This window comes from Hypanus sabinus, chromosome 6, assembly GCF_030144855.1.
Source record: "Hypanus sabinus isolate sHypSab1 chromosome 6, sHypSab1.hap1, whole genome shotgun sequence".
Classification (NCBI taxonomy): Eukaryota; Metazoa; Chordata; class Chondrichthyes; order Myliobatiformes; family Dasyatidae; genus Hypanus; species Hypanus sabinus.
The window spans coordinates 1953206-1981174 of record NC_082711.1 but is presented as its reverse complement, the minus strand read 5'-3'; the positions used below and the strand labels follow the sequence as shown (position 1 = coordinate 1981174).

The 27969-nt window shown below is 61.3% G+C and overlaps 1 protein-coding gene across 8 annotated transcripts in view; it reads right to left on the bottom strand.

Annotated features, from left to right (window-relative positions):
- The window catches only part of scrib (scribble planar cell polarity protein), a 349859-nt gene that overhangs the window by 47459 nt on the left and 274431 nt on the right, over positions 1-27969 (bottom strand). For all 8 annotated transcript variants that reach the window (XM_059971535.1, XM_059971528.1, XM_059971533.1 and 5 more), the window contains 3 exons: positions 24824-24868; positions 22912-23037; positions 21993-22149 (listed from right to left, as the gene is read on the bottom strand). In XM_059971535.1, the coding sequence (XP_059827518.1) occupies positions 21993-22149; positions 22912-23037; positions 24824-24868 (328 nt within the window). The remainder of the gene's footprint in view (positions 1-21992; positions 22150-22911; positions 23038-24823; positions 24869-27969) is intronic.

Sequence of the window (27969 nt, the reverse complement as noted above, 5' to 3'; positions counted from 1 at the left end):
ATCGGGGAGGGGAAGTATAGGTCGGGGAGGCGAGGTGGAGGTGGAGATCGGGGAGGGGAGGTGGTGGTGGAGATCGGGGAGGTGGAGGTGGAGATCGGGGAGGTGGAGGTGTAGATGGGGGAGGGGAGGGGAGGTGGAAACCGGGGATGGGAGGTGGAAACAGGGGAGTGGAGATGGAGATCGGGGAGTGGAGGTGGAGATCGGTGAGGGGAGGTGGAGATAGAGATCGGGGAGGGGAGGGGAGATGGAGATGGAAATCAGGGAGGTGAGGTGGAGGTGGAGGTCGGGGACGGGAGGTGGAGGTGGAGATCGGGGACGGGAGGAGGAGGTGGAGATCGGGGAGGGGAGGTGGAGGTGGAGATCGGGGAGGGGAGGTGGAGGTGGAGATCGGGGAGGGGAGGTGGAGGTCGGGGAGGCGAGGTGGAGGTGGAGATCGGGGAGGGGAGGTGGAGATCGGGCAGGAGAGGTGGAGGTGGAGATCGGGGAGGCGAGGTGGAGGTGGAGATCGGGGAGGAGGGAGGTGGAGATCGGGGAGGTGGAGGTGGAGATGGAGGGGACAAGAGGTGGAGATGGGGGTGAGGAGGGGAGGTATTGATCAGTGAGGGGAGGTGGAGATGGAGATCGGGGAGGGGAGGTGGAGGTGGAGATCGGGGAGGTGGAGGTGGAGATCGGGGAGGTGGAGGTGGAGTTCGGGGAGGTAGTTGTAGATGCGGGAGGGGAGGGGAGGGGAGATGGAGATGGAAATCAGGGAGGTGAGGTGGAGGTGAGGTGGAGGTGGAGGTCGGGGTCGGGAGGTGGAGGTGGAGATCAGGGACGGGAGGAGGAGGTGGAGATCGGGGAGGGGAGGTGGAGAAGAAGATCAGGGAGGGGAAGAGTAGGTCGGGGAGGCGAGGTGGAGGTGGAGATCGGTGAGGGGAGGTGGAGGTGGAGATGGGGGAGGAGAGGTGGAGGTGGAGATGGGGGAGGAGAGGTGGAGATGGAGATGGGGAGGGGAGGGGAGGTGGAGATCGGTTGGGGAGAGGAGGTGGAGATGGAAATCGGGGAGGGGAGGTGGGAATAGAGATCGGGGAGGGGAGGTGGAGGTGGAGATCGGGGAGGAGAGGTGGAGGTGGAGATCGGGGAGGGGAGGTGGAGGTGGAGATCGGTGAGGGGAGGTGGAGATGGAGATCAGGGAGGGGAGGTGGAGATGGAGATCGGGGAGGGGAGGTAGAGATGGAGATCGGGGAGGGGAGGTGGAGATGGAGATCAGGAGGGAGGTGGAGATGGAGATCGGGGAGGGGGAGGTGGAGATGGAGATCGGGGAGGGGAGGTGGAGGTGGAGATCGGGGAGGGGAGGTGGAGAAGAAGATCAGGAGGGGAAGTGTAGGTCGGGGAGGCGAGGTGGAGGTGGAGATCGGTGAGGGGAGGTGGAGATAGAGATCGGGGAAGGGAGGGGAGATGGAAATGGAAATCAGGGAGGGGAGGTGGAGATGGCGATCGGGGAGGGGAGGTGGAGGTGGAGATCGGGGAGGGGAGGTGGAGGTGGAGATGGAGATCGGGGAGGGGAGGTGGAGGTGGAGATCGGGGAGGGGAGGATGAGATGGCGATCGGGGCGGGGAGGAGGAGGTCGGGGAGGGGAGGTGGAGGTGGAGATCAGGGAGGGGAGGCAGAGGTGGAGATCGGGGAGGGGAGGTGGAGGTGTAGATCGGGGAGGGGAGGTGGAGCTGGAGATCGGGGAGGAGAGGTGGAGGTGGATATCGGGGAGGGGAGTTGGAGGTGGTGATCGGGGAGGGGAGGTGGAGGTGGAGATCGGGGCTGGGAGGTGGAGATCGGGGAGGCGAGGTGGAGTTGGAGATCGGGGAGGAGAGGTGGAGGTGGAGATCGGGGAGGGGAGGTGGAAGTGGAGATCAGGGAAGGGAGGTTCAGATGGAGATCGGGTAGGGGAGGTGGAGAGGGAGATGGAGATCGGGGAGGGGAGGTGGAGGTGGAGATCGGGGAGGGGAGATGGAGATCGGGGAGGGGAGGTGGAGGTGGAGATCGGGGAGGGGAGGTATAGGTCGGGGAGGCGAGGTGGAGGTGGAGATCGGGGAGGGGAAGTATAGGTCGGGGAGGCGAGGTGGAGGTGGAGATCGGGGAGGGGAGGTGGAGATCGGGCAGGAGAGGTGGAGGTGGAGGTGGAGATCGGGGAGGCGAGGTGGAGGTGGAGATCGGGGAGGTGGGAGGTGGAGATCGGGGAGGTGGAGGTGGAGATGGAGGGGACAAGAGGTGGAGATGGGGGTGAGGAGGGGAGGTATTGATCAGTGAGGGGAGGTGGAGATGGAGATCGGGGAGGGGAGGTGGAGGTGGAGATCGGGGAGGTGGAGGTGGAGATCGGGGAGGTGGATGTGGAGATCGGGGAGGTGGAGGTGAAGATGGGGGAGGGGAGGGGAGGGGAGGTGGAAACCGGGGATGGGAGGTGGAAACAGGGGAGTGGAGATGGAGATCGGGGAGTGGAGGTGGAGATCGGTGAGGGGAGGTGGAGATAGAGATCGGGGAGGGGAGGGGAGATGGAGATGGAAATCAGGGAGGTGAGGTGGAGATGGAGATCGGGGAGGGGAGGTGGAGATAGAGCTCGGGGAAGGGAGGGGAGATGGAAATGGAAATCAGGGAGGGGAGGCGGAGGTGTAGATCGGGGAGGGGAGGTGGAGGTGTAGATCGGGGAGGGGAGGTGGAGCTGGAGATCGGGGAGGAGAGGTGGAGGTGGATATCGGGGAGGGGAGTTGGAGGTGGTGATCGGGGAGGGGAGGTGGAGGTGGAGATCGGGGAGGCGAGGTGGAGTTGGAGATCGGGGAGGAGAGGTGGAGGTGGAGATCGGGGAGGGGAGGTGGAAGTGGAGATCGGGGAAGGGAGGTTCAGATGGAGATCGGGGAGGGGAGGTGGAGTGGGAGATGGAGGAGGGGAGGTGGAGGTGGAGATCGGGGAGGGGAGGTGGAGGTGGATATCGGGGAGGGGAGTTGGAGGTGGTGATCGGGGAGGGGAGGTGGAGGTGGAGATCGGGGAGGCGAGGTGGAGGTGGAGATCGGTGAGGGGAGGTGGAGGTGGAGATTGGGGAGGGGAGGTGGAGATGGAGATCGGGGAGGGGAGGTGGAGGTGGAGATCGGGGAGGGGAGGTGGAGGTGGAGATCGGGGAGGGGAAGTATAGGTCGGGGAGGCGAGGTGGAGGTGGAGATCGGTGAGGGGAAGTGGAGGTGGAGATCGGGGAGGAGAGGTGGAGGTGGAGATGCGGAGGCGAGGTGGAGGTGGAGATCGGTGAGGGGAGGTGGAGGTGGAGATCGGGGAGGGGAGGTGGAGATGGAGATCAGGGAGGGGAAGTGTAGGTCGGGGAGGCAAGGTGGAGGTGGAGATCGGGGAGGGGAGGTGGAGTTGGAGATCGGGGAGTGGAGGTGGAGGTGGAGATCGGGGAGGGGAGGTGGAGGTGGAGATGGGGGGAGAGGTGGAGGTGGAGATCGGTGAGGGGTGGTGGAGGTAGAGATCGGGGAGGGGAGGTGGAGATGAAGATCAGGGAGGGGAAGTGTAGGTCGGGGAGGCAAGGTGGAGGTGGAGATCGGGGAGGGGAGGTGGAGTTGGAGATCGGGGAGTGGAGGTGGAGGTGGAGATCGGGGAGGGGAGGTGGAGGTGGAGATGGGGGGAGAGGTGGAGGTGGAGATCGGTGAGGGGTGGTGGAGGTGGAGATCGGGGAGGAGGTGGAGATGAAGATCAGGGAGGGGAAGTGTAGGTCGGGGAGGCAAGGTGGAGGTGGAGATCGGGGAGGGGAGGTGGAGATGGAGATCGGTGAGGGGAGGTGGAGGTGGAGATCGGGGAGGAGAGGTGGAGGTGGAGATGCGGAGGCGAGGTGGAGGTGGAGATCGGTGAGGGGAGGTGGAGGTGGAGATCGGGGAGGGGAGGTGGAGATGGAGATCGGGGAGGGGAGGTGGAGGTCGGGGAGGGGAAGTGGAGATGGAGATCGGGGAGGGGAAGTATAGGTCGGGGAGGCGAGGTGGAGGTGGAGATCGGTGAGGGGAGGTGGAGATAGAGATCGGGGAGGAGAGGTGGAGGTGGAGATGGGGAGGAGAGGTGGAGGTGGAGATCGGTGAGGGGAGGTGGAGATGGAGATCGGGGAGGGGAGGTGGAGATGGAGATCGGGGAGGGGAGGTAGAGATGGAGATCGGGGAGGGGAGGTGGAGATGGAGATCGGGGAGGGGAGGTGGAGGTGGAGATCGGGGAGGGGAGGTGGAGAAGAAGATCAGGGAGGGGAAGTGTAGGTCGGGGAGGCAAGGTGGAGGTGGAGATCGGGGAGGGGAGGTGGAGATGGAGATCGGGGAGTGGAGGTGGAGGTGGAGATCGGGGAGGGGAGGTGGAGGTGGAGATGGGGGGAGAGGTGGAGGTGGAGATCGGTGAGGGGAGGTGGAGGTGGAGATCGGGGAGGAGAGGTGGAGATGAAGATCAGGGAGGGGAAGTGTAGGTCGGGGAGGCAAGGTGGAGGTGGAGATCGGGGAGGGGAGGTGGAGATGGAGATCGGTGAGGGGAGGTGGAGGTGGAGATCGGGGAGGAGAGGTGGAGGTGGAGATGCGGAGGCGAGGTGGAGGTGGAGATCGGTGAGGGGAGGTGGAGGTGGAGATTGGGAGGGGAGGTGGAGATGGAGATCGGGGAGGGGAGGTGGAGATCGGGGAGGGGAGGTGGAGGTGAAGATCGGGGAAGGGAGGTGGAGTTGGAGATTGGGGAGGGGAGGTGGAGGTGGAGATTGGGGAGGGGAGGGGGAGGTGGAGGTGGGGGAGGGGAGGGGAGGTGGAAGTGGAGATCAGGGAAGGGAGGTTCAGATGGAGATCGGGTAGGGGAGGTGGAGAGGGAGATGGAGATCGGGGAGGGGAGGTGGAGGTGGAGATCGGGGAGGGGAGGTGGAGGTGGGAGATCGGGGAGGGGAGGTGGAGATGGAGATCGGGGAGGGGAGGTGGAGGTGGAGATCGGGGAGGGGAGGTGGAGATGGAGATCGGGGAGGGGAAGTATAGGTCGGGGAGGCGAGGTGGAGGTGGAGATCGGGGAGGGAAGTATAGGTCGGGGAGGCGAGGTGGAGGTGGAGATCGGGGAGGGGAGGTGGTGGTGGAGATCGGGGAGGTGGAGGTGGAGATCGGGGAGGTGGAGGTGTAGATGGGGGAGGGGAGGGGAGGTGGAAACCGGGGATGGGAGGTGGAAACAGGGGAGTGGAGATGGAGATCGGGGAGTGGAGGTGGAGATCGGTGAGGGGAGGTGGAGATAGAGATCGGGGAGGGAGGGGAGATGGAGATGGAAATCAGGGAGGTGAGGTGGAGGTGAGGTGGAGGTGGAGGTCGGGGGACGGGAGGTGGAGGTGGAGATCGGGGACGGGAGGAGGAGGTGAGATCGGGGAGGGGAGGTGGAGGTGGAGATCGGGGAGGGGAGGTGGAGGTGGAGATCGGGGAGGGGAGGTGGAGGTCGGGGAGGCGAGGTGGAGGTGGAGATCGGGGAGGGGAGGTGGAGATCGGGCAGGAGAGGTGGAGGTGGAGATCGGGGAGGCGAGGTGGAGGTGGAGATCGGGGAGGAGGGAGGTGGAGATCGGGGAGGTGGAGGTGGAGATGGAGGGGACGAGGTGGAGATGGGGGTGAGGAGGGGAGGTATTGATCAGTGAGGGGAGGTGGAGATGGAGATCGGGGAGGGGAGGTGGAGGTGGAGATCGGGGAGGTGGAGGTGGAGATCGGGGAGGTGGAGGTGGAGATCGGGGAGGTAGTTGTAGATGCGGGAGGGGAGGGGAGATGGAGATGGAAATCAGGGAGGTGAGGTGGAGGTGGAGGTCGGGGACGGGAGGAGGAGGTGGAGATCAGGGACGGGAGGAGGAGGTGGAGATCGGGGAGGGGAGGTGGAGAAGAAGATCAGGGAGGGGAAGAGTAGGTCGGGGAGGCGAGGTGGAGGTGGAGATCGGTGAGGGGAGGTGGAGGTGGAGATGGGGGAGGAGAGGTGGAGGTGGAGATGGGGGAGGAGAGGTGGAGATGGAGATGGGGAGGGGAGGGGAGGTGGAGATCGGTTGGGGAGAGGAGGTGGAGATGGAAATCGGGGAGGGGAGGTGGGAATAGAGATCGGGGAGGGGAGGTGGAGGTGGAGATCGGGGAGGAGAGGTGGAGGTGGAGATCGGGGAGGGGAGGTGGAGGTGGAGATCGGTGAGGGGAGGTGGAGATGGAGATCAGGGAGGGGAGGTGGAGATGGAGATCGGGGAGGGGAGGTAGAGATGGAGATCGGGGAGGGGAGGTGGAGATGGAGATCAGGGAAGGGAGGTGGAGATGGAGATCGGGGAGGGGAGGTGGAGATGGAGATCGGGGAGGGGAGGTGGAGGTGGAGATCGGGGAGGGGAGGTGGAGAAGAAGATCAGGGAGGGGAAGTGTAGGTCGGGGAGGCGAGGTGGAGGTGGAGATCGGTGAGGGGAGGTGGAGATAGAGATCGGGGAAGGGAGGGGAGATGGAAATGGAAATCAGGAGGGGAGGTGGAGATGGCGATCGGGGAGGGGAGGTGGAGGTGGAGATCGGGGAGGGGAGGTGGAGGTGGAGATGGAGATCGGGGAGGGGAGGTGGAGGTGGAGATCGGGGAGGGGAGGATGAGATGGCGATCGGGGCGGGGAGGAGGAGGTCGGGGAGGGGAGGTGGAGGTGGAGATCAGGGAGGGGAGGCAGAGGTGGAGATCGGGGAGGGGAGGTGGATGTGTAGATCGGGGAGGGGAGGTGGAGCTGGAGATCGGGGAGGAGAGGTGGAGGTGGATATCGGGGAGGGGAGTTGGAGGTGGTGATCGGGGAGGGGAGGTGGAGGTGGAGATCGGGGCTGGGAGGTGGAGATCGGGGAGGCGAGGTGGAGTTGGAGATCGGGGAGGAGAGGTGGAGGTGGAGATCGGGGAGGGAGGTGGAAGTGGAGATCAGGGAAGGGAGGTTCAGATGGAGATCGGGTAGGGGAGGTGGAGAGGGAGATGGACATCGGGGAGGGGAGGTGGAGGTGGAGATCGGGGAGGGGAGATGGAGATCGGGGAGGGGAGGTGGAGGTGGAGATCGGGGAGGGGAGGTATAGGTCGGGGAGGCGAGGTGGAGGTGGAGATCGGGGAGGGGAAGTATAGGTCGGGGAGGCGAGTGGAGGTGGAGATCGGGGAGGGGAGGTGGAGATCGGGCAGGAGAGGTGGAGGTGGAGATCGGGGAGGCGAGGTGGAGGTGGAGATCGGGGAGGTGGGAGGTGGAGATCGGGGAGGTGGAGGTGGAGATGGAGGGGACAAGAGGTGGAGATGGGGGTGAGGAGGGGAGGTATTGATCAGTGAGGGGAGGTGGAGATGGAGATCGGGGGAGGGGAGGTGGAGGTGGAGATCGGGGAGGTGGAGGTGGAGATCGGGGAGGTGGATGTGGAGATCGGGGAGGTGGAGGTGAAGATGGGGGAGGGGAGGGGAGGGGAGGTGGAAACCGGGGATGGGAGGTGGAAACAGGGGAGTGGAGATGGAGATCGGGGAGTGGAGGTGGAGATCGGTGAGGGGAGGTGGAGATAGAGATCGGGAGGGGAGGGGAGATGGAGATGGAAATCAGGGAGGTGAGGTGGAGATGGAGATCGGGGAGGGGAGGTGGAGATAGAGATCGGGGAAGGGAGGGGAGATGGAAATGGAAATCAGGGAGGGGAGGCGGAGGTGTAGATCGGGAGGGGAGGTGGAGGTGTAGATCGGGGAGGGGAGGTGGAGCTGGAGATCGGGGAGGAGAGGTGGAGGTGGATATCGGGGAGGGGAGTTGGAGGTGGAGATCCGTGAGGGGAGGTGGAGATGGAGATCGGGGAGGGGAAGTATAGGTCGGGGAGGCGAAGTGGAGGTGGAGATCGGTGAGGGGAGGTGGAGGTGGAGATCGGGGAGGAGAGATGGAGGTGGAAGTGGTGATGGGGAGGCGAGGTGGAGGTGGAGATCGGGGAGGAGAGTTGGAGGTAGAGATGGGGGAGGGGAGGTGGAGGTGGAGATCGGGGAGGGGAGGTGGAGGTGGAGATGGGGAGGGGAGGGGAGGTGGAGATCGGGGTGGGGAGGGGAGGTGGAGATGGAAATCGGGGAGGGGAGGTGGAGATGGAGATCGGGGAGGGGAGGTGGAGGTGGAGATCGGGGAGGGGAGGTGGAGGTGGAGATCGGGGAGGGGAGGTGGAGGTGGAGATCGGGGAGGGGAGGTGGAGGTGGAGATCGGGGAGGGGAGGTGGAGGTGGAGATCGGGGAGGGGAGGTGGAGGTGGAGATCGGGGAGGGGAGGTGGAGGTGGAGATCGGGGAGGGGAGGTGGAGATGGAGATCGGGGAGGGGAAGTATAGGTTGGGGAGGTGAGGTGGAGGTGGAGATCGGTGAGGGGAGGTGTAGGTGGAGATCGGGGAGGAGAGGTGGAGGTGGAGATGGGGAGGCGAGGTGGAGGTGGAGATCGGGGAGGGGGAGGTGAAGATGGAGATCGGGGAGGGGAAGTATAGGTTGGGGAGGCGAGGTGGAGGTGGAGATCGGGGAGGGGAGGTGAAGATGGAGATCGGGGAGGGGAAGTATAGGTTGGGGAGGCGAGGTGGAGGTGGAGATCGGTGAGGGGAGGTGGAGGTGGAGATCGGTGAGGGGAGGTGGAGGTGGAGATCGGGGAGGGGAGGTGGAGGTGGAAATCAAGGAGGAGAGGTGGAGGTGGAGATCGGGGAGGAGAGGTGGAGGTGGAGATCGGTGAGGGGAGGTGGAGGTGGAGATTGGGGAGGGGAGGTGGAGATGGAGATCGGGGAGGGGAGGTGGAGGTGGAGATCGGGGAGGGGAGGTGGAGATGGAGATCGGGGAGGGGAGGTGGAGATGGAGATCGGGGAGGGGAAGTATAGGTCAGGGAGGCGAGGTGGAGGTGGAGATCGGTGAGGGGAAGTGGAGGTGGAGATCGGGGAGGAGAGGTGGAGGTGGAGATGGGGAGGAGAGGTGGAGGTGGAGATCGGTGAGGGGAGGTGGAGGTGGAGATCGGGGAGGAGAGGTGGAGGTGCAGATGGGGAGGAGAGGTGGAGGTGGAGATCGGTGAGGGGAGGTGGAGATGGAGATCGGGGCGGGGAAGTATAGGTCAGGGAGGCGAGGTGGAGGTGGAGATCGGTGAGGGGAAGTGGAGGTGGAGATCGGGGAGGAGAGGTGGAGGTGGAGATGGGGAGGAGAGGTGGAGGTGGAGATCGGTGAGGGGAGGTGGAGGTGGAGATCGGGGAGGAGAGGTGGAGGTGGTGATGGGGAGGAGAGGTGGAGGTTGAGATCGGTGAGGGGAGGTGGAGTTGGAGATCGGGGAGGGGAGGTGGAGATGGAGATCAGGGAGGGGAGGTGGAGATGGAGATCGGGGAGGGGAGGTGGAGGTGGAGATCAGGTAGGGGAGGTGGAGGTGGAGATCGGGGACGGGAGGTGGAGATGAAGATCAGGGAGGGGAAGTGTAGGTCGGGGAGGCGAGGTGGAGGTGGAGATCGGGGAGGTGGATGTGGAGATCGGGGAGGTGGAGGTGAAGATGGGGGAGGGGAGGGGAGGGGAGGTGGAAACCGGGGATGGGAGGTGGAAACAGGGGAGTGGAGATGGAGATCGGGGAGTGGAGGTGGAGATCGGTGAGGGGAGGTGGAGATAGAGATCGGGGAGGGGAGGGGAGATGGAGATGGAAATCAGGGAGGTGAGGTGGAGATGGAGATCGGGGAGGGGAGGTGGAGATAGACATCGGGGAGGGGAGGGGAGATGGAAATGGAAATCAGGGAGGGGAGGTGGAGATGGCGATCGGGGAGGGGAGGTGGAGGTGGAGATCGGGGAGGGGAGGTGGAGGTGGAGATGGAGATCGGGGAGGGGAGGTGGAGGTGGAGATCGGGGAGGGGAGGATGAGATGGCGATCGGGGCGGGGAGGAGGAGGTCGGGGAGTGGAGGTGGAGATCAGGGAGGGGAGGCAGAGGTGGAGATCGGGGAGGGGAGGCGGAGGTGTAGATCGGGGAGGGGAGGTGGAGGTGTGGATCGGGGAGGGGAGGTGGAGCTGGAGATCGGGGAGGAGAGGTGGAGGTGGATATCGGGGAGGGGAGTTGGAGGTGGAGATCCGTGAGGGGAGGTGGAGATGGAGATCGGGGAGGGGAAGTATAGGTCGGGGAGGCGAAGTGGAGGTGGAGATCGGTGAGGGGAGGTGGAGGTGGAGATCGGGGAGGAGAGGTGGAGGTGGAAGTGGTGATGGGGAGGCGAGGTGGAGGTGGAGATCGGGGAGGAGAGTTGGAGGTAGAGATGGGGGAGGGGAGGTGGAGGTGGAGATCGGGGAGGGGAGGTGGAGGTGGAGATCAGGGAGGAGAGGTGGAGGTGGAGATCGGGGAGGAGAGGTGGAGGTGGAGGTGGAGATCGGGGAGGTTGAAGTGGAGATCGGGGAGGAGAGGTGGAGATGGAGATGGGGAGGGGAGGGGAGGTGGAGATCGGGGGTGGGGAGGGGAGGTGGAGATGGAAATCGGGGAGGGGAGGTGGAGATGGAGTTCGGGGAGGGGAGGGGAGGTGGAGATGGAGATGGGGGAGGGGAGGTGGAGGTGGAGATCGGGGAGGGGAGGTGGAGGTGGAGATCGGTGAGGGGAGGTGGAGGTGGAGATCGGGGAGGGGAGGTGGAGGTGGAGATCGGGGAGGGGAGGTGGAGATGGAGATCGTTGAGGGGTGGTGGAGGTGGAGATCGGGGAGGGGAGGTGGAGATGGAGATCGGGGAGGGGAAGTATAGGTCGGGGAGGCGAGGTGGAGGTGGAGATCGGTGAGGGGAGGTGGAGGTGGAGATCGGGGAGGAGAGGTGGAGGTGGTGAAGGGGAGGAGAGGTGGAGGTGGAGATCAGTGAGGGGAGGTGGAGTTGGAGATCGGGGAGGGGAGGTGGAGATGGAGATCAGGGAGGGGAGGTGGAGATGGAGATCGGGGAGGGGAGGTGGAGGTGGAGATCAGGTAGGGGAGGTGGAGGTGGAGATCGGGAAGGGGAGGTGGAGGTGGAGATCGGGGAGGGGAGGTGGAGATGAAGATCGGGGAGGGGAAGTGTAGGTCGGGGAGGCGAGGTGGAGGTGGAGATCGGGGAGGGGAGGTGGTGGTGGAGATCGGGGAGGAGAGGTGGAGGTGGAGATCGGGGAGGAGAGGTGGAGGTGGAGATCGGGGAGGAGAGGTGGAGGTGGAGATCGGGGTGGAGAGGTGGAGGTGGAGATCGGGGAGGGGAGGTGGAGGTGGAGATCGGGGAGGGGAGGTGGAGGTGGAGATCGCGGAGGGGAGGTGGAGGTGGAGATCGCGGAGGGGAGGTGCAGGTAGAGATCGGGGAGGGGAGGTGGAGATGAAGATCAGGGAGGGAAAGTGTAGGTCGGGGAGGCGAGGTGGAATTGGAGATCGGGGAGGAGAGGTGGAGGTGGAGATCGGGGAGGGGAGGTGGAGATCGGGGAGGGGAGGTGGAGGTGAAGATCGAGGAAGGGAGGTGGAGGTGGAGATTGGGGAGGGGAGGTGGAGGTGGGGGAGGGGAGGGGAGTTTGAGATGGAGGTGGAGATCAGGGTGGGGAGGTGGAGGTGGAGATCAGGGAGGTGGAGGTGGAGATCGGGGGGGAGGTGGAGTTGGAGATCGGGGTGGGGAGGTGGAGGTGGAGATATGGGAGGAGAGGTGGAGGTGGAGATTGGGGAGGGAGAGGTGGAGGTGGAGATCGGGGTGGGGAGGTAGAGGTGGAGATCGGGGAGGGGAGGTGGAGATGGAGATCGGGGAGGGGAGGTGGAGATGGAGATCGGGGAGCGGAGGTGGAGATCGGGGAGGGAAGGTGGAGATAGAGATCGGGGAGGGGAGGGTAGGTGGAGATGGAAATCAGGGAGGGGAGGTGGAGATGGAGATCGGGGAGGGGAGTTGGAGGTGGAGATCGGGGAGGGGAGGTGGAGGTGGAGATCGGGGAGAGGAGGTGGAGATCGGGGAGGGGAGGATGAGATGACGATCGGGGAGTGGAGGCGGAGGTGGAGATCAGGGAGGGGAGAACGAGGTGGAGATAGGGGAGGGGAGGTGGAGGTGGAGATCGGGGAGGGGAGGTGGAGGTGGAGATCGGGGAGGGGAGGTGGAGGTGGAGATCGGGGTGGGGAGGTGGAGGTGGAGATTGGGTAGGAGAGGTGGAGGTGGAGATCGGGGAGGAGAGGTGGAGGTGGAGATCGGGGAGGGGAAGTGTAGGTTGGGGAGGCGAGGTGGAGGTGGAGATCGGTGAGGGGAGGTGGAAAATGGAGTTCGGGGAGGGGAGGGGAGGTGGAGATCGGTGAGGGGAGGTGGAGGTGGAGATCGGGGAGGGGAGGTGGAGGTGGAGATCGGGGAGGGGAGGTGGAGGTGGAGATCGGTGAGGGGAGGTGGAGGTGGAGATCGGGGAGGGGAGGTGGAGGTGGAGATCGGGGAGGGGAGGTGGAGATGGAGATCGGTGAGGGGTGGTGGAGGTGGAGATCGGGGAGGGGAGGTGGAGATGCAGATCGGGGAGGGGAAGTATAGGTCGGGGAGGCGAGGTGGAGGTGGAGATCGGTGAGGGGAGGTGGAGGTGGAGATCGGGGAGGGGAGGTGGAGGTGGAGATCGGGGAGGGGAGGTGGAGGTGGAGATCGGGGAGGGGAGGTGGAGGTGGAGATCGGGTAGGAGAGGTGGAGGTGGAGATCGGGGAGGAGAGGTGGAGGTGGAGATCGGGGAGGGGGAAGTGTAGGTTGGGGAGGCGAGGTGGAGGTGGAGATCGGTGAGGGGAGGTGGAGATGGAGTTCGGGGAGGGGAGGGGAGGTGGAGATGGAGATGGGGGAGGGGAGGTGGAGGTGGAGATCGGGGGAGGGGAGGTGGAGGTGGAGATCGGTGAGGGGAGGTGGAGGTGGAGATCGGGGAGGGGAGGTGGAGGTGGAGATCGGGGAGGGGAGGTGGAGGTGGAGATCGGGGAGGGGAGGTGGAGGTGGAGATCGGTGAGGGGTGGTGGAGGTGGAGATCGGGGAGGGCAGGTGGAGATGGAGATCGGGGAGGGGAAGTATAGGTCGGGGAGGCGAGGTGGAGGTGGAGATCGGTGAGGGGAAGTGGAGGTGGAGATCGGGGAGGAGAGGTGGAGGTGGTGATGGGGAGGAGAGGTGGAGGTGGAGATCGGTGAGGGGAGGTGGAGTTGGAGATCGGGGAGGGGAGGTGGAGATGGAGATCAGGGAGGGGAGGTGGAGATGGAGATCGGGGAGGGGAGGTGGAGGTGGAGATCAGGTAGGGGAGGTGGAGGTGGAGATCGGGAAGGGGAGGTGGAGGTGGAGATCGGGGAGGGGAGGTGGAGATGACAATCAGGGAGGGGAAGTGTAGGTCGGGGAGGCGAGGTGGAGGTGGAGATCGGGGAGGGGAGGTGGTGGTGGAGATCGGGGAGGAGAGGTGGAGGTGGAGATCGGGGAGGAGAGGTGGAGGTGGAGATCGGGGAGGAGAGGTGGAGGTGGAGATCGGGGTGGAGAGGTGGAGGTGGAGATCGGGGAGGGGAGGTGGAGGTGGAGATCGGGGAGGGGAGGTGGAGATGGAGATCGGGGAGGGGAGGTGGAGGTGGAGATCGGGGAGGGGAGGTAGAGATGGAGATCGGGGAGGGGAGGTGGAGGGTGGAGATCGGGGAGGGGAGGTGCAGGTAGAGATCAGGGAGGGGAGGTGGAGGTGAAGATCGGGGAAGGGAGGTGGAGTTGGAGATTGGGGGAGGGGAGGTGGAGGTGGAGATTGGGGAGGGGAGTTGGAGGTGGGGGAGGGGAGGGGAGGGTTGAGATGGAGGTGGAGATCAGGGTGGGGAGGTGGAGTGTGGAGATCAGGGAGGTGGAGGTGGAGATCGGGGGGGAGGTGGAGTTGGAGATCGGGGTGGGGAGGTGGAGATAGAGATCGGGGAGGGGAGGGGAGGTGGAGATCGGTGAGGGGAGGTGGAGGTGGAGATCGGGGAGGGGAGGTGGAGGTGGAGATCGGGGAGGGGAGGTGGAGGTGGAGATCGGTGAGGGGAGGTGGAGGTGGAGATCGGGGAGGGGAGGTGGAGGTGGAGATCGGGGAGGGGAGGTGGAGATGGAGATCGGTGAGGGGTGGTGGAAGGTGGAGATCGGGGAGGGGAGGTGGAGATGCAGATCGGGGAGGGGAAGTATAGGTCGGGGAGGCGAGGTGGAGGTGGAGATCGGTGAGGGGAGGTGGAGGTGGAGATCGGGGAGGGGAGGTGGAGGTGGAGATCGGGGAGGGGAGGTGGAGGTGGAGATCGGGGAGGGGAGGTGGAGGTGGAGATCGGGTAGGAGAGGTGGAGGTGGAGATCGGGGAGGAGAGGTGGAGGTGGAGATCGGGGAGGGGAAGTGTAGGTTGGGGAGGCGAGGTGGAGGTGGAGATCGGTGAGGGGAGGTGGAGATGGAGTTCGGGGAGGGGAGGGGAGGTGGAGATGGAGATGGGGGAGGCGAGGTGGAGGTGGAGATCGGGGAGGGGAGGTGGAGGTGGAGATCGGTGAGGGGAGGTGGAGGTGGAGATCGGGGAGGGGAGGTGGAGGTGGAGATCGGGGAGGGGAGGTGGAGGTGGAGATCGGGGAGGGGAGGTGGAGGTGGAGATCGGTGAGGGGTGGTGGAGGTGGAGATCGGGGAGGGCAGGTGGAGATGGAGATCGGGGAGGGGAAGTATAGGTCGGGGAGGCGAGGTGGAGGTGGAGATCGGTGAGGGGAAGTGGAGGTGGAGATCGGGGAGGAGAGGTGGAGGTGGTGATGGGGAGGAGAGGTGGAGGTGGAGATCGGTGAGGGGAGGTGGAGTTGGAGATCGGGGAGGGGAGGTGGAGATGGAGATCAGGGAGGGGAGGTGGAGATGGAGATCGGGGAGGGGAGGTGGAGGTGGAGATCAGGTAGGGGAGGTGGAGGTGGAGATCGGGAAGGGGAGGTGGAGGTGGAGATCGGGGAGGGGAGGTGGAGATGACAATCAGGGAGGGGAAGTGTAGGTCGGGGAGGCGAGGTGGAGGTGGAGATCGGGGAGGGGAGGTGGTGGTGGAGATCGGGGAGGAGAGGTGGAGGTGGAGATCGGGGAGGAGAGGTGGAGGTGGAGATCGGGGAGGAGAGGTGGAGGTGGAGATCGGGGTGGAGAGGTGGAGGTGGAGATCGGGGAGGGGAGGTGGAGGTGGAGATCGGGGAGGGGAGGTGGAGATGGAGATCGGGGAGGGGAGGTGGAGGTGGAGATCGGGGAGGGGAGGTAGAGATGGAGATCGGGGAGGGGAGGTGGAGGTGGAGATCGGGGAGGGGAGGTGCAGGTAGAGATCAGGGAGGGGAGGTGGAGGTGAAGATCGGGGAAGGGAGGTGGAGTTGGAGATTGGGGAGGGGAGGTGGAGGTGGAGATTGGGGAGGGGAGTTGGAGGTGGGGGAGGGGAGGGGAGGTTGAGATGGAGGTGGAGATCAGGGTGGGGAGGTGGAGGTGGAGATCAGGGAGGTGGAGGTGGAGATCGGGGGGGAGGTGGAGTTGGAGATCGGGGTGGGGAGGTGGAGATAGAGATCGGGGAGGGGAGGGTAGGTGGAGATGGAAATCAGGGAGGGGAGGTGGAGATGGAGATCGGGGAGGGGAGTTGGAGGTGGAGATCGGGGAGGGGAGGTGGAGGTGGAGATCGGGGAGGGGAGGTGGAGGTGGAGATCGGGTAGGAGAGGTGGAGGTGGAGATCGGGGAGGAGAGGTGGAGGTGGAGATCGGGGAGGGGAAGTGTAGGTTGGGGAGGCGAGGTGGAGGTGGAGATCGGTGAGGGGAGGTGGAGATGGAGTTCGGGGAGGGGAGGGGAGGTGGAGATCGGTGAGGGGAGGTGGAGGTGGAGATCGGGGAGGGGAGGTGGAGATGGAGATCGGTGAGGGGTGGTGGAGGTGGAGATCAGGGAGGGGAGGTGGAGATGCAGATCGGGGAGGGGAAGTATAGGTCGGGGAGGCGAGGTGGAGGTGGAGATCGGTGGGGGGAGGTGGAGGTGGAGATCGGGGAGGAGAGGTGGAGGTGGAGATGGGGAGGAGAGGTGGAGGTGGAGATCGGTGAGGGGAGGTGGAGTTGGAGATCGGGGAGGGGAGGTGGAGATGGAGATCGGGGAGGGGAGGTGGAGATGGAGATTGGGGAGGGGAGGTGGAGGTGGAGATCAGGTAGGGGAGGTGGAGGTGGAGATCGGGAAGGGGAGGTGGAGGTGGAGATCGGGGAGGGGAGGTGGAGATGAAGATCAGGGATGGGAAGTGTAGGTCGGGGAGGCGAGGTGGAGGTGGAGATCGGGGAGGGGAGGTGGAGGTGGAGATCGGGGAGGAGAGGTGGAGGTGGAGATCGGGGAGGAGAGGTGGAGGTGGAGATCGGGGAGGAGAGGTGGAGGTGGAGATCGGGGAGGAGAGGTGGAGGTGGAGATCGGGGTGAAGAGGTGGAGGTGGAGATCGGGGAGGGGAGGTGGAGGTGGAGATCGGGGAGGGGAGGTGGAGATGGAGATCGGGGAGGGGAGGTGGAGGTGGAGATCGGGGAGGGGAGGTGGAGATGGAGATCGGGGAGTGGAAGTATAGGTTGCGGAGGCGAGGTGGAGGTGGAGATCGGTGAGGGGAGGTGGAGGTGGAGATCGGGGAGGAGAGGTGGAGGTGGAGATGGGGAGGCGAGGTGGAGGTGGAGATCGGTGAGGGGAGGTGGAGGTAGAGATCGGGGAGGGGAGGTGGAGATGGAGATCGGGGAGGGGAGGTGGAGGTGGAGATCGGGGAGGGGAGGTGGAGATGGAGATCGGGGAGGGGAAGTATAGGTCGGGGAGGCGAGGTGGAGATGGAGATCGGTGAGGGGAGGTGGAGGTAGAGATCGGGGAGGAGAGGTGGAGGTGGAGATGGGGAGGAGAGGTGTAGGTGGAGATCGGTGAGGGGAGGTGGAGATGGAGATCGGGGAGGGGAGGTGGAGGTGGAGATCGGGGAGAGGTGGAGGTGGAGATCGGGGAGAGGTGGAGGTGGAGATCGGGGAGAGGTGGAGGTGGAGATCGGGGAGGAGAGGTGGAGGTGGAGATCGGGGAGGGGAGTTGGAAGTGGAGATCAGGGAGGGGAGGTTGAGATGGAGATCGGGGAGGGGAGGTGGAGGTGGAGATCGGGGAGGGGAGGTGGAGTTGGAGTTCGGGGAGGGGAGGTGGAGTTGGAGTTCGGGGAGGGGAGGTGGAGTTGGAGATCGGGGAGGGGAGGTGGAGTTGGAGATCGGGGAGGGGAGGTGGAGTTGGAGATCGGGGAGGAGAGGTGGAGGTGGAGATCGGGGAGGAGGGAGGTGGAGGTGGAGATCGGGGAGGGGAGTTGGAGGTAGATATCGGGGAGGGGAGTTGGAGGTGGAGATCGGTGAGGGGAGGTGGAGATGGAGATCGGGGAGGGGAGGTGGAGGTGGAGATCGGGGAGGGGAGGTGGAGATGGAGATCAGGGAAGGGAGGTGGAGATGGAGATCGGGGAGGGGAGGTGGAGATGGAGATCGGGGAGGGGAGGTGGAGGTGGAGATCGGGGAGGGGAGGTGGAGAAGAAGATCAGGGAGGGGAAGTGTAGGTCGGGGAGGCGAGGTGGAGGTGAAGATCGGTGAGGGGAGGTGGAGGTGGAGATCGGGGAGGAGAGGTGGAGGTGGAGATGGGGGAGGAGAGGTGGAGATGGAGATGGGGAGGGGAGGGGAGGTGGAGATCGGGGTGGGGAGGGGAGTTGGAGATGGAAATCGGGGAGGGGAGGCGGAGATGGAGATCGGGGAGGGGAGGTGGAGGTGGAGATCGGGGAGGGGAGGTGGAGGTGGAGATCGGGGAGGAGAGGTGGAGGTGGAGATCGGGGAGGGGAGGTGGAGGTGGAGATCGGGGAGGGGAGGTGGAGATGGAGATCGGGGAGGTGAGGTGGAGATGGAGATCGGGGAGGTGAGGTGGAGATGGAGATCGGGGAGGGGAGGTGGAGATAGAGATCGGGGAGGGGAGGTGGAGATGGAGATTGGGGAGGGGAAGTATAGGTTGGGGAGGTGAGGTGGAGGTGGAGATCGGTGAGGGGAGGTGGAGGTGGAGATCGGGGAGGGTAGGTGGAGGTGGAGATCGGGGAGGGGAGGTGGAGAAGAAGATCAGGGAGGGGAAGTGTAGTTCGGAGAGGCGAGGTGGAGGTGGAGATCGGTGAGGGGAGGTGGAGGTGGAGATCGGGGAGGAGAGGTGGAGGTGGAGATGGGGAGGAGAGGTGGAGGTGGAGATCGGGGAGGAGAGGTGGAGGTGGAGATCGGGGAGGGGAGGTGGAGGTGGAGATCGGGGAGGAGAGGTGGAGGTGGAGATCGGGGAGGAGAGGTGGAGGTGGAGATAGGGGAGGGGAGGTTGAAGTGGAGATCGGGGAGGAGAGGTGGAGATGGAGATGGGGAGGGGAGGGGAGGTGGAGATCGGGGTGGGGAGGGGAGGTGGAGATGGAAATCGGGGAGGGGAGGTGGAGATGGAGATCGGGGAGAGGAGGTGGAGATGGAGATCGGGGAGGGGAGGTGGAGGTGGAGATCGGGGAGGAGAGGTGGAGGTGGAGATCGGGGAGGGGAGGTGGATGTGGAGATCGGGGAGGGGAGGTGGAGATGGAGATCGGGGAGGGGAGGTGGAGATGGAGATCGGGGAGGAGAGGTGGAGGTGGAGATCGGGGAGGAGAGGTGGAGGTGGAGATCGGGGAGGAGAGGTGGAGGTGGAGATCGGGGTGGAGAGGTGGAGATGGAGATCGGGGAGGGGAGGTGGAGGTGGAGATCGGGGAGGGGAGGTGGAGATGGAGATCGGGGAGGGGAAGTATAGGTTGCGGAGGCGAGGTGGAGGTGGAGATCGGTGAGGGGAGGTGGAGGTGGAGATCGGGGAGGAGAGGTGGAGGTGGAGATGGGGAGGCGAGGTGGAGGTGGAGATCGGTGAGGGGAGGTGGAGGTGGAGATCGGGGAGGGGAGGTGGAGATGGAGATCGGGGAGGGGAGGTGGAGGTGGAGATCGGGGAGGGGAGGTGGAGATGGAGATCGGGGAGGGGAAGTATAGGTCGGGGAGGCGACGTGGAGATGGAGATCGGTGAGGGGAGGTGGAGGTAGAGATCGGGGAGGAGAGGTGGAGGTGGAGATGGGGAGGAGAGGTGGAGGTGGAGATCGGTGAGGGGAGGTGGAGATGGAGATCGGGGAGGGGAGGTGGAGATGGAGATCGGGGAGGGGAGGTGGAGATGGAGATCAGGGAAGGGAGGTGGAGATGGAGATCGGGGAGGGGAGGTGGAGATGGAGATCGGGGAGGGGAGGTGGAGGTGGAGATCGGGGAGGGGAGGTGGAGAAGAAGATCAGGGAGGGGAAGTGTAGGTCGGGGAGGCGAGGTGGAGGTGGAGATCGGTGAGGGGAGGTGGAGGTGGAGATCGGGGAGGAGAGGTGGAGGTGGAGATGGGGGAGGAGAGGTGGAGATGGAGATGGGGAGGGGAGGGGAGGTGGAGATCGGGGTGGGGAGGGGAGGTGGAGATGGAAATCAGGGAGGGGAGGTGGAGATGGAGATCGGGGAGGGGAGGTGGAGGTGGAGATCGGGGAGGGGAGGTGGAGATGGAGATCGGGGAGGGGAGGTGGAGATGGAGATCGGTGAGGGGAGGTGGAGGTGGAGATCGGGGAGGAGAGGTGGAGGTGGAGATGGGGGAGGAGAGGTGGAGATGGAGATGGGGAGGGGAGGGGAGGTGGAGCTCGGGGTGGGGAGGGGAGGTGGAGATGGAAATCGGGGAGGGGAGGTGGAGATGGAGATCGGGGAGGGGAGGTGGAGGTGGAGATGGGGAGGAGAGGTGGAGGTGGAGATCGGGGAGGAGAGGTGGAGGTGGAGATCCGGGAGGAGAGGTGGAGGTGGAGATCGGGGAGGAGAGGTGGAGGTGGAGATCGGGGAGGGGAGGTAGAAGTGGAGATCGGGGAGGAGAGGTGGAGATGGAGATGGGGAGGGGAGGGGAGGTGGAGATCGGGGTGGGGAGGGGAGGTGGAGATGGAAATCGGGGAGGGGAGGTGGAGATGGAGATCGGGGAGAGGAGGTGGAGATGGAGATCGGGGAGAGGAGGTGGAGATGGAGATCGGGGAGGGGAGGTGGAGGTGGAGATCGGGGAGGAGTGGTGGAGGTGGAGATCGGGGAGGGGAGGTGGAGGTGGAGATCGGGGAGGGGAGGTGGAGATGGAGATCGGGGAGGGGAGGTGGAGATGGAGATCGGGGAGGGGAGGTGGAGGTGGAGATCGGGGAGGGGAGGTGGAGATGGAGATCGGGGAGGGGAGGTGGAGATGGAGATCGGGGAGGGGAGGTGGAGGTGGAGATCGGGGAGGGGAGGTGGAGATGGAGATCGGGGAGGGAAGGTGGAGATGGAGATCGGGGAGGGGAAGTATAGGTTGGGGAGGGGAAGTATAGGTTGGGGAGGTGAGGTGGAGGTGGAGATCGGTGAGGGGAGGTGGAGGTGGAGATCGGGGAGGAGAGGTGGAGGTGGAGATGGGGAGGCGAGGTGGAGGTGGAGATCGGGGAGGGGAGGTGGAGGTGGAGATTGGGGAGGGGAGGTGGAGATGGAGATCGGGGAGGGGAGGTGGAGGTGGAGATCGGGGAAGGGAGTTGGAAGTGGAGATCTGGGAGGGGAGTTGGAAGTGGAGATCAGGGAGGGGAGGTGGAGGTGGAGATCGGGGAGGGGAGGTGGAGGTGGAGATCGGGGAGGGGAGGTGGAGATCTGGGAGGGGAGGTGAGGTGGAGATCTGGGAGGGGAGGTGGAGGTGGAGATCGGGGAGGGGAGGTGGAGGTGGGGATCGGGGAGGTGGGAGGTGGAGGTGGTGATCGGGGAGGGGAGGTGGAGGTGAAGATCAGGGAAGGGAGGTGGAGTTTGAGATCGGGGAGGGGAGGTGGAGGTGGAGATTGGGGAGGGGAGGTGGAGGTGGGGGAGGGGAGGGGAGGTTGAGATGGAGGTGGAGATCAGGGTGGGGAGGTGGAGGTGGAGATCAGGGAGGTGGAGGTGGAGATCGAGGGGGAGGTGGAGTTGGAGATCAGGGTGGGGAGGTGGAGGTGGAGATATGGGAGGAGAGGTGGAGGTGGAGATTGGGGAGGAGAGGTGGAGGTGGAGATCGGGGAGGGGAGGTAGAGGTGGAGATCGGGGAGGGGAGGTTGAGATGGAGATCGGGGAGGGGAGGTGGAGATCGGGGAGGGGAGGTGGAGGTGGAGATCGGGGAGAGGTGGAGGTGGAGATCGGGGAGAGGTGGAGGTGGAGATCGGGGAGAGGTGGAGGTGGAGATCGGGGAGGAGAGGTGGAGGTGGAGATCGGGGAGGGGAGTTGGAAGTGGAGATCAGGGAGGGGAGGTTGAGATGGAGATCGGGGAGGGGAGGTGGAGGTGGAGATCGGGGAGGGGAGGTGGAGTTGGAGTTCGGGGAGGGGAGGTGGAGTTGGAGTTCGGGGAGGGGAGGTGGAGTTGGAGATCGGGGAGGGGAGGTGGAGTTGGAGATCGGGGAGGGGAGGTGGAGTTGGAGATCGGGGAGGAGAGGTGGAGGTGGAGATCGGGGAGGAGGGAGGTGGAGGTGGAGATCGGGGAGGGGAGTTGGAGGTGGATATCGGGGAGGGGAGTTGGAGGTGGTGATCGGGGAGGGGAGGTGGAGGTGGAGATCGGGGAGGGGAGGTGGAGTTGGGGTAAAGGTGGAGATTGTTGTTAGGGGTAGGAATGTCAGGGTTAGAGGTGAAGATTGGGAGGGAGAGGTGGGTATGAGGGTTAGTGGTCCAGATGGGGGTCAGAGGTGGGGATGTTGGGGGCTAGAGGAGGAGATGGGTGTTTAGAGGTGGGGATGTGGGTTGGATGGAGGGCTGGGAGCTTAGATGAAGGGATGGGGTGGTTTAGAGTTGGGGATGTGGGGGTCCTGGGGAAATGTACGCCAAAGTGCACCCTGTCTGGGTCAGAGAGCGAAAGCAGATTCTGGGATTTCAGCATTTTTGGAATCATGGCAGTTCGCAGTCTGAGGGAGTTTGGCTTTGAGTTATTCTAGTGGCGAGGGAGATGGCTCCCTGTGATGAGGGAGGCTTGTTGGGTATCTCTGCAGAGAGGGAGCACCGCAGAGAGGGAGCACCTCGGACAGCGAATTACATGGTGCACACTGACCTTCCTCCTCCTTCATCTTGCGTAAATCATCTTCGGCCACCAGCGAGACACGTTTGGGTCGCTCAGCAGACGGCTGCCTCACCTCCATCTCAAAGTACTTCTGCCGTTCCCGGAATGACTGCTGTTCGGGGCTGTTCAATGCCACCAGAGATGGCACCTTGACACAGGATACACACAGTCAGGCAGCGCAGATCCACACAACACTTAACCACAATGCGCATCCCTCCCGTCACATCTCAAACTCTCATGAACCAGAGCTCAACACAGCATCTCCCTGCACAGGGAGGTTCATATTTGCACTGTGTGGGGAGGGTCAGAGTCTGCTTTGACACAAGGCAAAGGACAGCATATTTACATGCCATATTCACAGTGGTGGAGAGTCTGCATTTACAGGGGCATGGGAATCTCTGTTTGCAGATGAGGAGTCTGCATTTGCACAACACAGAGGGGTCCATGTTTACAGGGGCAGGGAGGTTGATATTTACAGGTCTGGAGGAGGCCAAGTTTACAGGGGCATGGGGGCCCACATTTACAGGAGCATAGACAACACAATAGAGTCCCTGTTTACAGGATCGGCTTTTACACGGTGGGGAGGATTATGCATTTACAGTGGCAGAGAGGTCCATGCTTTACACAATGGGGAGGATTATGCATTTACAGTGGCAGAGAGGTCCATGCTTTACACAATGGGGAGGATTATGCATTTACGGTGGCAGGGAGGTCCGTGTTTACAGGGACGGAGGGGTATGCATTTACTGTGCAGAGGGTCTCGGTTTGAAGAGGGAGAGGTCCGTGTTTACAGAGCCCTTGGGACCTTGGGAATCACTAACTGAGGATTATTTGACAACCTCTGGTATTGGTCAGGTCATCTGAGCCTCACTCTCTGCGCTGGAACTGCCTTCATCAGTTGAACAGGTACCTCTGTTTCCAGCCTCCTCATGCTGCCCGGGGCCCAGGCATTGCCGGTGGGTGTTGGGTAGCTCCTTGGCGAATGTCCCTCCTCCACCCCGTGCACTGCCACGGTGAACACGCCGTCCTCACCCTCCTGCAACACACAAACACTCTTACACACTGTCATTGTACACCCCCTGACTCCTTCTGCCTGACAAACCAACCCTCAGCTTCTCTGGAAACAGTAGGGGGGTGGCCAGTCTCCGCCAGTCCTCATCAACGGCAGCACACGGATTAAGTCATTTCCTACCAGAGGAGCCCCTGTGGACAGGGCTCCGTCCAGATGAATGGGAGGTGGTTGTCTTCATCCGTCACTCCCCGAGGATGGGGAGGAGGGAAGGTCGCTCCATGGGGAAGATGTCATTTGCAGTTCCCTGTTCCGTGGGTCAGAACCCTTTAGAAGGGAGTGAGGATGAGTTTGGATTAGGCCGAAAGGAAGTGCCACAGAAGTCAGGGAACACTGGGCCACATGGCCTGTGTGTGCGGAGCCAGGAAAGAATACAAAGAAAATTGCCACAAGTCAAGGGCTTGAGTTATAGGGAAGAGATTGGCCAGGCCAGGTCTCTATTCCATGGAATGCAGGAGAATCAGGGTGATCTTATAAAACTATTTCAATTTATGCGAGGCACAGATTAGATGGATGGTAACCATCTTTTCATCAGGATAGGAGAATCTGAAACCACAATGGGAAAGATTTAAGAGGCTTTCTGAGGGGTAATATTTTCACGCAGAGAATTTTGAATATATGGAAATACCCAAGCTCAGCACAGCCCCCACTTGTCCTACTTAACCTGTCTCAGTGCATTGAAGTTTAGGACCCAGAGAATTCAGTGCGGTGGCCTTTAGGACCCAGCGGACCTCGGGAGCCAGCGCAGCTTGGGACCTGCTGCCCGCAGTGTTTCAGTTCCATTGATGGGAACCGATCGCGATTGAAAATAAAGTGGAAATAATAAAGCGTTTGGAAAGAGGTGAAACGCCATCAGTCACTATAGTATAAAATATATACTATATACTAAGACAAACGTTTGACTAACTGACGCTAAATAATACCGGATGTACTTGTTCCGACTTGGGTATAAATCCGACTTAAAGACAGACTCAGGAACGGAACTCATACGTAACCCGGGGACTGCCTGTATTGGGAACAGTTCTGGGCTCCTCTTCTAAGAAAAGATATGCTTGCATTGGAGAGGGTTCAGAAGAGGTTCACAAGGATTTTTCCAAGAACGAAAGGGTTATCATACAAGGAACGTTTGATGGCTTTGGGTCCGTACTCGCTGGAATTTAGAAGGATGAGGGTGGATCTCATTGAAACCTTTCGAACGTTGAAAGGCCTGGACAGAGCAGATAGGGAAAAGATGTTTCCCATTGTGGGAGAGCCTAGGATAAGAAGGCACAGCCTCAGGATGGAGAGGTGTCCATTTAAAAGAGATGCATAGAAATTTCTTTAGCCAGAGTTTGGTGAATTTATTACCACTGGCATCAGTGGAGGACAGGTCGTTGGGTGTATTTACAGCAGAGCTTGATAAGTTCTTGATTGGCCAAGTCATTAAAGGTTACAAGGAGAAAACTGGGGAGTGGGGCTGAGGAGGGAAGAAAAGGATCAGCCATGGTTGATGGGCCAAATGGCCTAATTCTGATCCTATGCCTTCCAGTCTTGGCACTAGGACAGTGAGCTGTTAACTGCTTACCAATACTACGCACAATCTGCAGTTTGAATTATATCTTATTCACTTATTTCTGATAATATTTTGCATGATGTGCTGAGTATGATGCGTTCTGAGGGTGCAGCATGGTCTGGAGGAAAGTTGTTTTGTCTGCCTTTATATACAGTATGTAAAGTCAGATGACAATAAACTTGAACTTGCAGGAAGACTCACCTCAGGGCTGGGCTTGGCTCTGAAGTTTCTGTGTACACCATGCTCCTTTGAGGAGAAAGCAAACAAGGCACTAAAGTGGACAGTTTGTCTGTAATGCAGCAAGCAACCCGAACCCCAGCAATCCACACAGAGGGGACCAGCCATTTCTACCTGCACCGCAAGGGGGCAGGATGTATTTACGGAGGCTCAGGGTGGAAGATTAAGGAGAGTGTGAGCAGCAAGGATTGGACAATGGGTACCAGCAGGGACCACACTGTTTGCCTCCCTACTCCAGGGGGTCAGAGGGAGGAAGGGAAAGCACAGCAGCCAAGTTTGCAGACAGGGTGTCTACTGTTGTAACCAACGTCACGAAGAGGATCAATAAGGACAGAATGGTAGATATCTACATAAGCTTCCGCTTGATGTTTGACAAGGTCCATGTGATCGGCTGGTCCAGATGTGATCATGTGGGATCGAGGATGAGCTGGCCGACTAGTGACAAAATTAACAGTGCAATGAGTTGAAGGATTGAGACCAGTGAAATGTTAAGGGATCGATATTTGTTGAACAGTTTGGGGACCCGTGACCAGTGAAATGTTCAGGGATCGGTGTTTGTTGAACAGTTTGGGGACCCGTGACCACTGAAATGTTCAGGAATCGGTGTTTATTGAACACTTTGGGGACCCGTGACCACTGAAATGTTCAGAGATCAGTGTTTATTGAAGTTTGGGGACCCGTGACCAGTGAAATGTTCAGAGATCGGTGTTTATTGAACAGTTTGGGGACCCGTGACCACTGAAATGTTCAGGGATTGGTGTTTATGGAACAGTGTGTGGACGGTGACCAGTGAAATGTTCAGGAATCGGTGTTTATTGAACAGTTTGGGGACCGTGACCAGTGAAATGTTCAGGGATTGGTGTTTATTGAACAGTTTGGGGACCGTGACCAGTGAAATGTTCAGGGATTGGTGTTTATTGAACAGTTTGGGGACCGTGACCAGTGAAATGTTCAGGGATTGGTGTTTATTGAACAGTGTGTGGACCGTGACCAGTGAAATGCTCAGGGATCCGTGCTTGTGTGAACAGTTTGGGGACCCATGACCAGTGAAATGCTCAGGGATCGGTGTTTGTTGAACAGTTTGAGACCAGGGACCAGTGAAATGTTCAGGGATTGATGTTTGTTGAACAGTTGGGAGACCAGTGACCAGTAAGATGCTCAGGGATCGGTGTTTGTTTGAACAGTTTCAGACCCGTCACCAGTGAAATGTTCAGGGATTGATGTTTGTTGAAGAGTTTGAGGAATCGTGACCAGTGAAATGTTCAGGGATTTGTGTTTGTTGAACAGTTTGGTGATCCGTGACCAGTGAAATGCTCAGGGATCGGTGTTTGTTGAATAGTTTCAGACCCGTGACCAGTGAAATGCTCAGGGATCAGTGTTTGTTGAACAGTTTGGGGACCGTGACCGGTGAAATGCTCAGGGATCGGTGTTTGTTGAGAAGTTCGGGGACCCGTGAGCAGTGAAATGCTCAGGGATCCGTGTTTGTTGAACAGTTCGGGGACCCGTGACCAGTGAAATGCTCAGGGATCGGTGTTGGTTGAACAGTGTAGGGACCGTGACCGGTGAAATGCGCAGAGATCGTTATTTGTAGAACAGTTTGGGGACCTGCGACCAGTGAAATGCTCAGGCATCGGTGTTGGTTGAACAGTGTAGGGACCGTGACCAGTGAAATGCTCAGGGATCGATATTTGTTGAACAGTTTGGGGACCTGTGACCAGTGAAATGTTCAGGAATCGGGGTTTGTTGAACAGATTGGGGAATCCTGACCAGTGAAATGCTCAGGGATTGGTGTTAGTTGAATACTTTGGGGACCCGTGTCCGGTGAAATGCTCAGGGATCGGTGTTAGTTGAACAGTTTGAGACCAGTGACCAGTGAAATGTTCAGGGATTGATGTTTGTTGAACAGTTTGAGGAACCGTGACCAGTGAAATGTTCACAGGTCAGTATCTGTTGAACAGTTTGGGGACCTGTGACCAGTGAAATGTTCAGGGATCGGTGTTTGTTGAACAGATTGGGGAATCCTGACCAGTGAAATGCTCAGTGATCGATGTTTGTTGAATACTTTGGGGACCCGTGACCAGTGAAATGCTCAGGGATCGGTGATTGTTGAACAGATTGGGGACCGTGACCAGGGAAATGCTCATGGATCGGTGTTTGTTCAACAGTGTAGGGACCGTGACCAGTGAAATGCTCAGGTATCGATATTTGTTGAACAGTTTGGGGACCTGTGACCAGTGAAATGTTCAGGGATCGGGGTTTGTTGAACAGATTGGGGAATCCTGACCAGTGAAATGCTCAGGGATCGGTGTTTGTTGAACAGTTTGAGACCAGGGACCAGTGAAATGTTCAGGGATTGATCTTTGTTGAACAGTTTGGGGACCCGTGTCCAGCGAAATACTCAGGGATCGGTGTTTGTTGAACAATTTGGGGACCCGTGTCCAGTGAAATGCTCAGGGATCGGTGTTTGTTGAACAGTTTGGGGACCCGTGACCAGTGAAATGCTCAGGGATCGATATTTGTTGAACAGTTTGAGACCAGGGACCAGTGAAATGTTCAGGGATCGGTGTTTGTTGAACAGATTGGGGAATCCTGACCAGTGAAATGCTCAGGGATCGGTGTTTGTTGAACAGTGTAGGGACCGTGACCAGTGAAATGCTCAGGGATCGGTGTTTGTTGAACAGTTTGGGGACCCATGACCTGTGAAATGCTCAGTGATCGGTGTTTGTTGAACAGATTGGGGAGTCATGACCACTGAAATGCTCAGGGATCGGTGTTTGCTGAACAGTTTGAGACCAGGGACCTGTGAAATGTTCAGGGATTGATCTTTGTTGAACAGTTTGGAGACCAGTGACCAGTAAGATGCTCAGGGATCAGTGTTTGTTGAACAGTTTCAGACCCGTCACCAGTGAAATGTTCACGGATAGGTGTTTGTTGAACAGTTTGGGGACGGGTAACCAGTGAAATGCTCAGGGATCGGTGTTTGTTGAACAGTGTAGGGACCGTGAGCAGTGAAATGCTCAGGGATCGGTGTTTGTTGAATAGTTTGGGGACCTGCGACCAGCGAAATGTTCAGGGATCGGTGTTTGTTGAGCAGTTTGGGGACCCGTGAC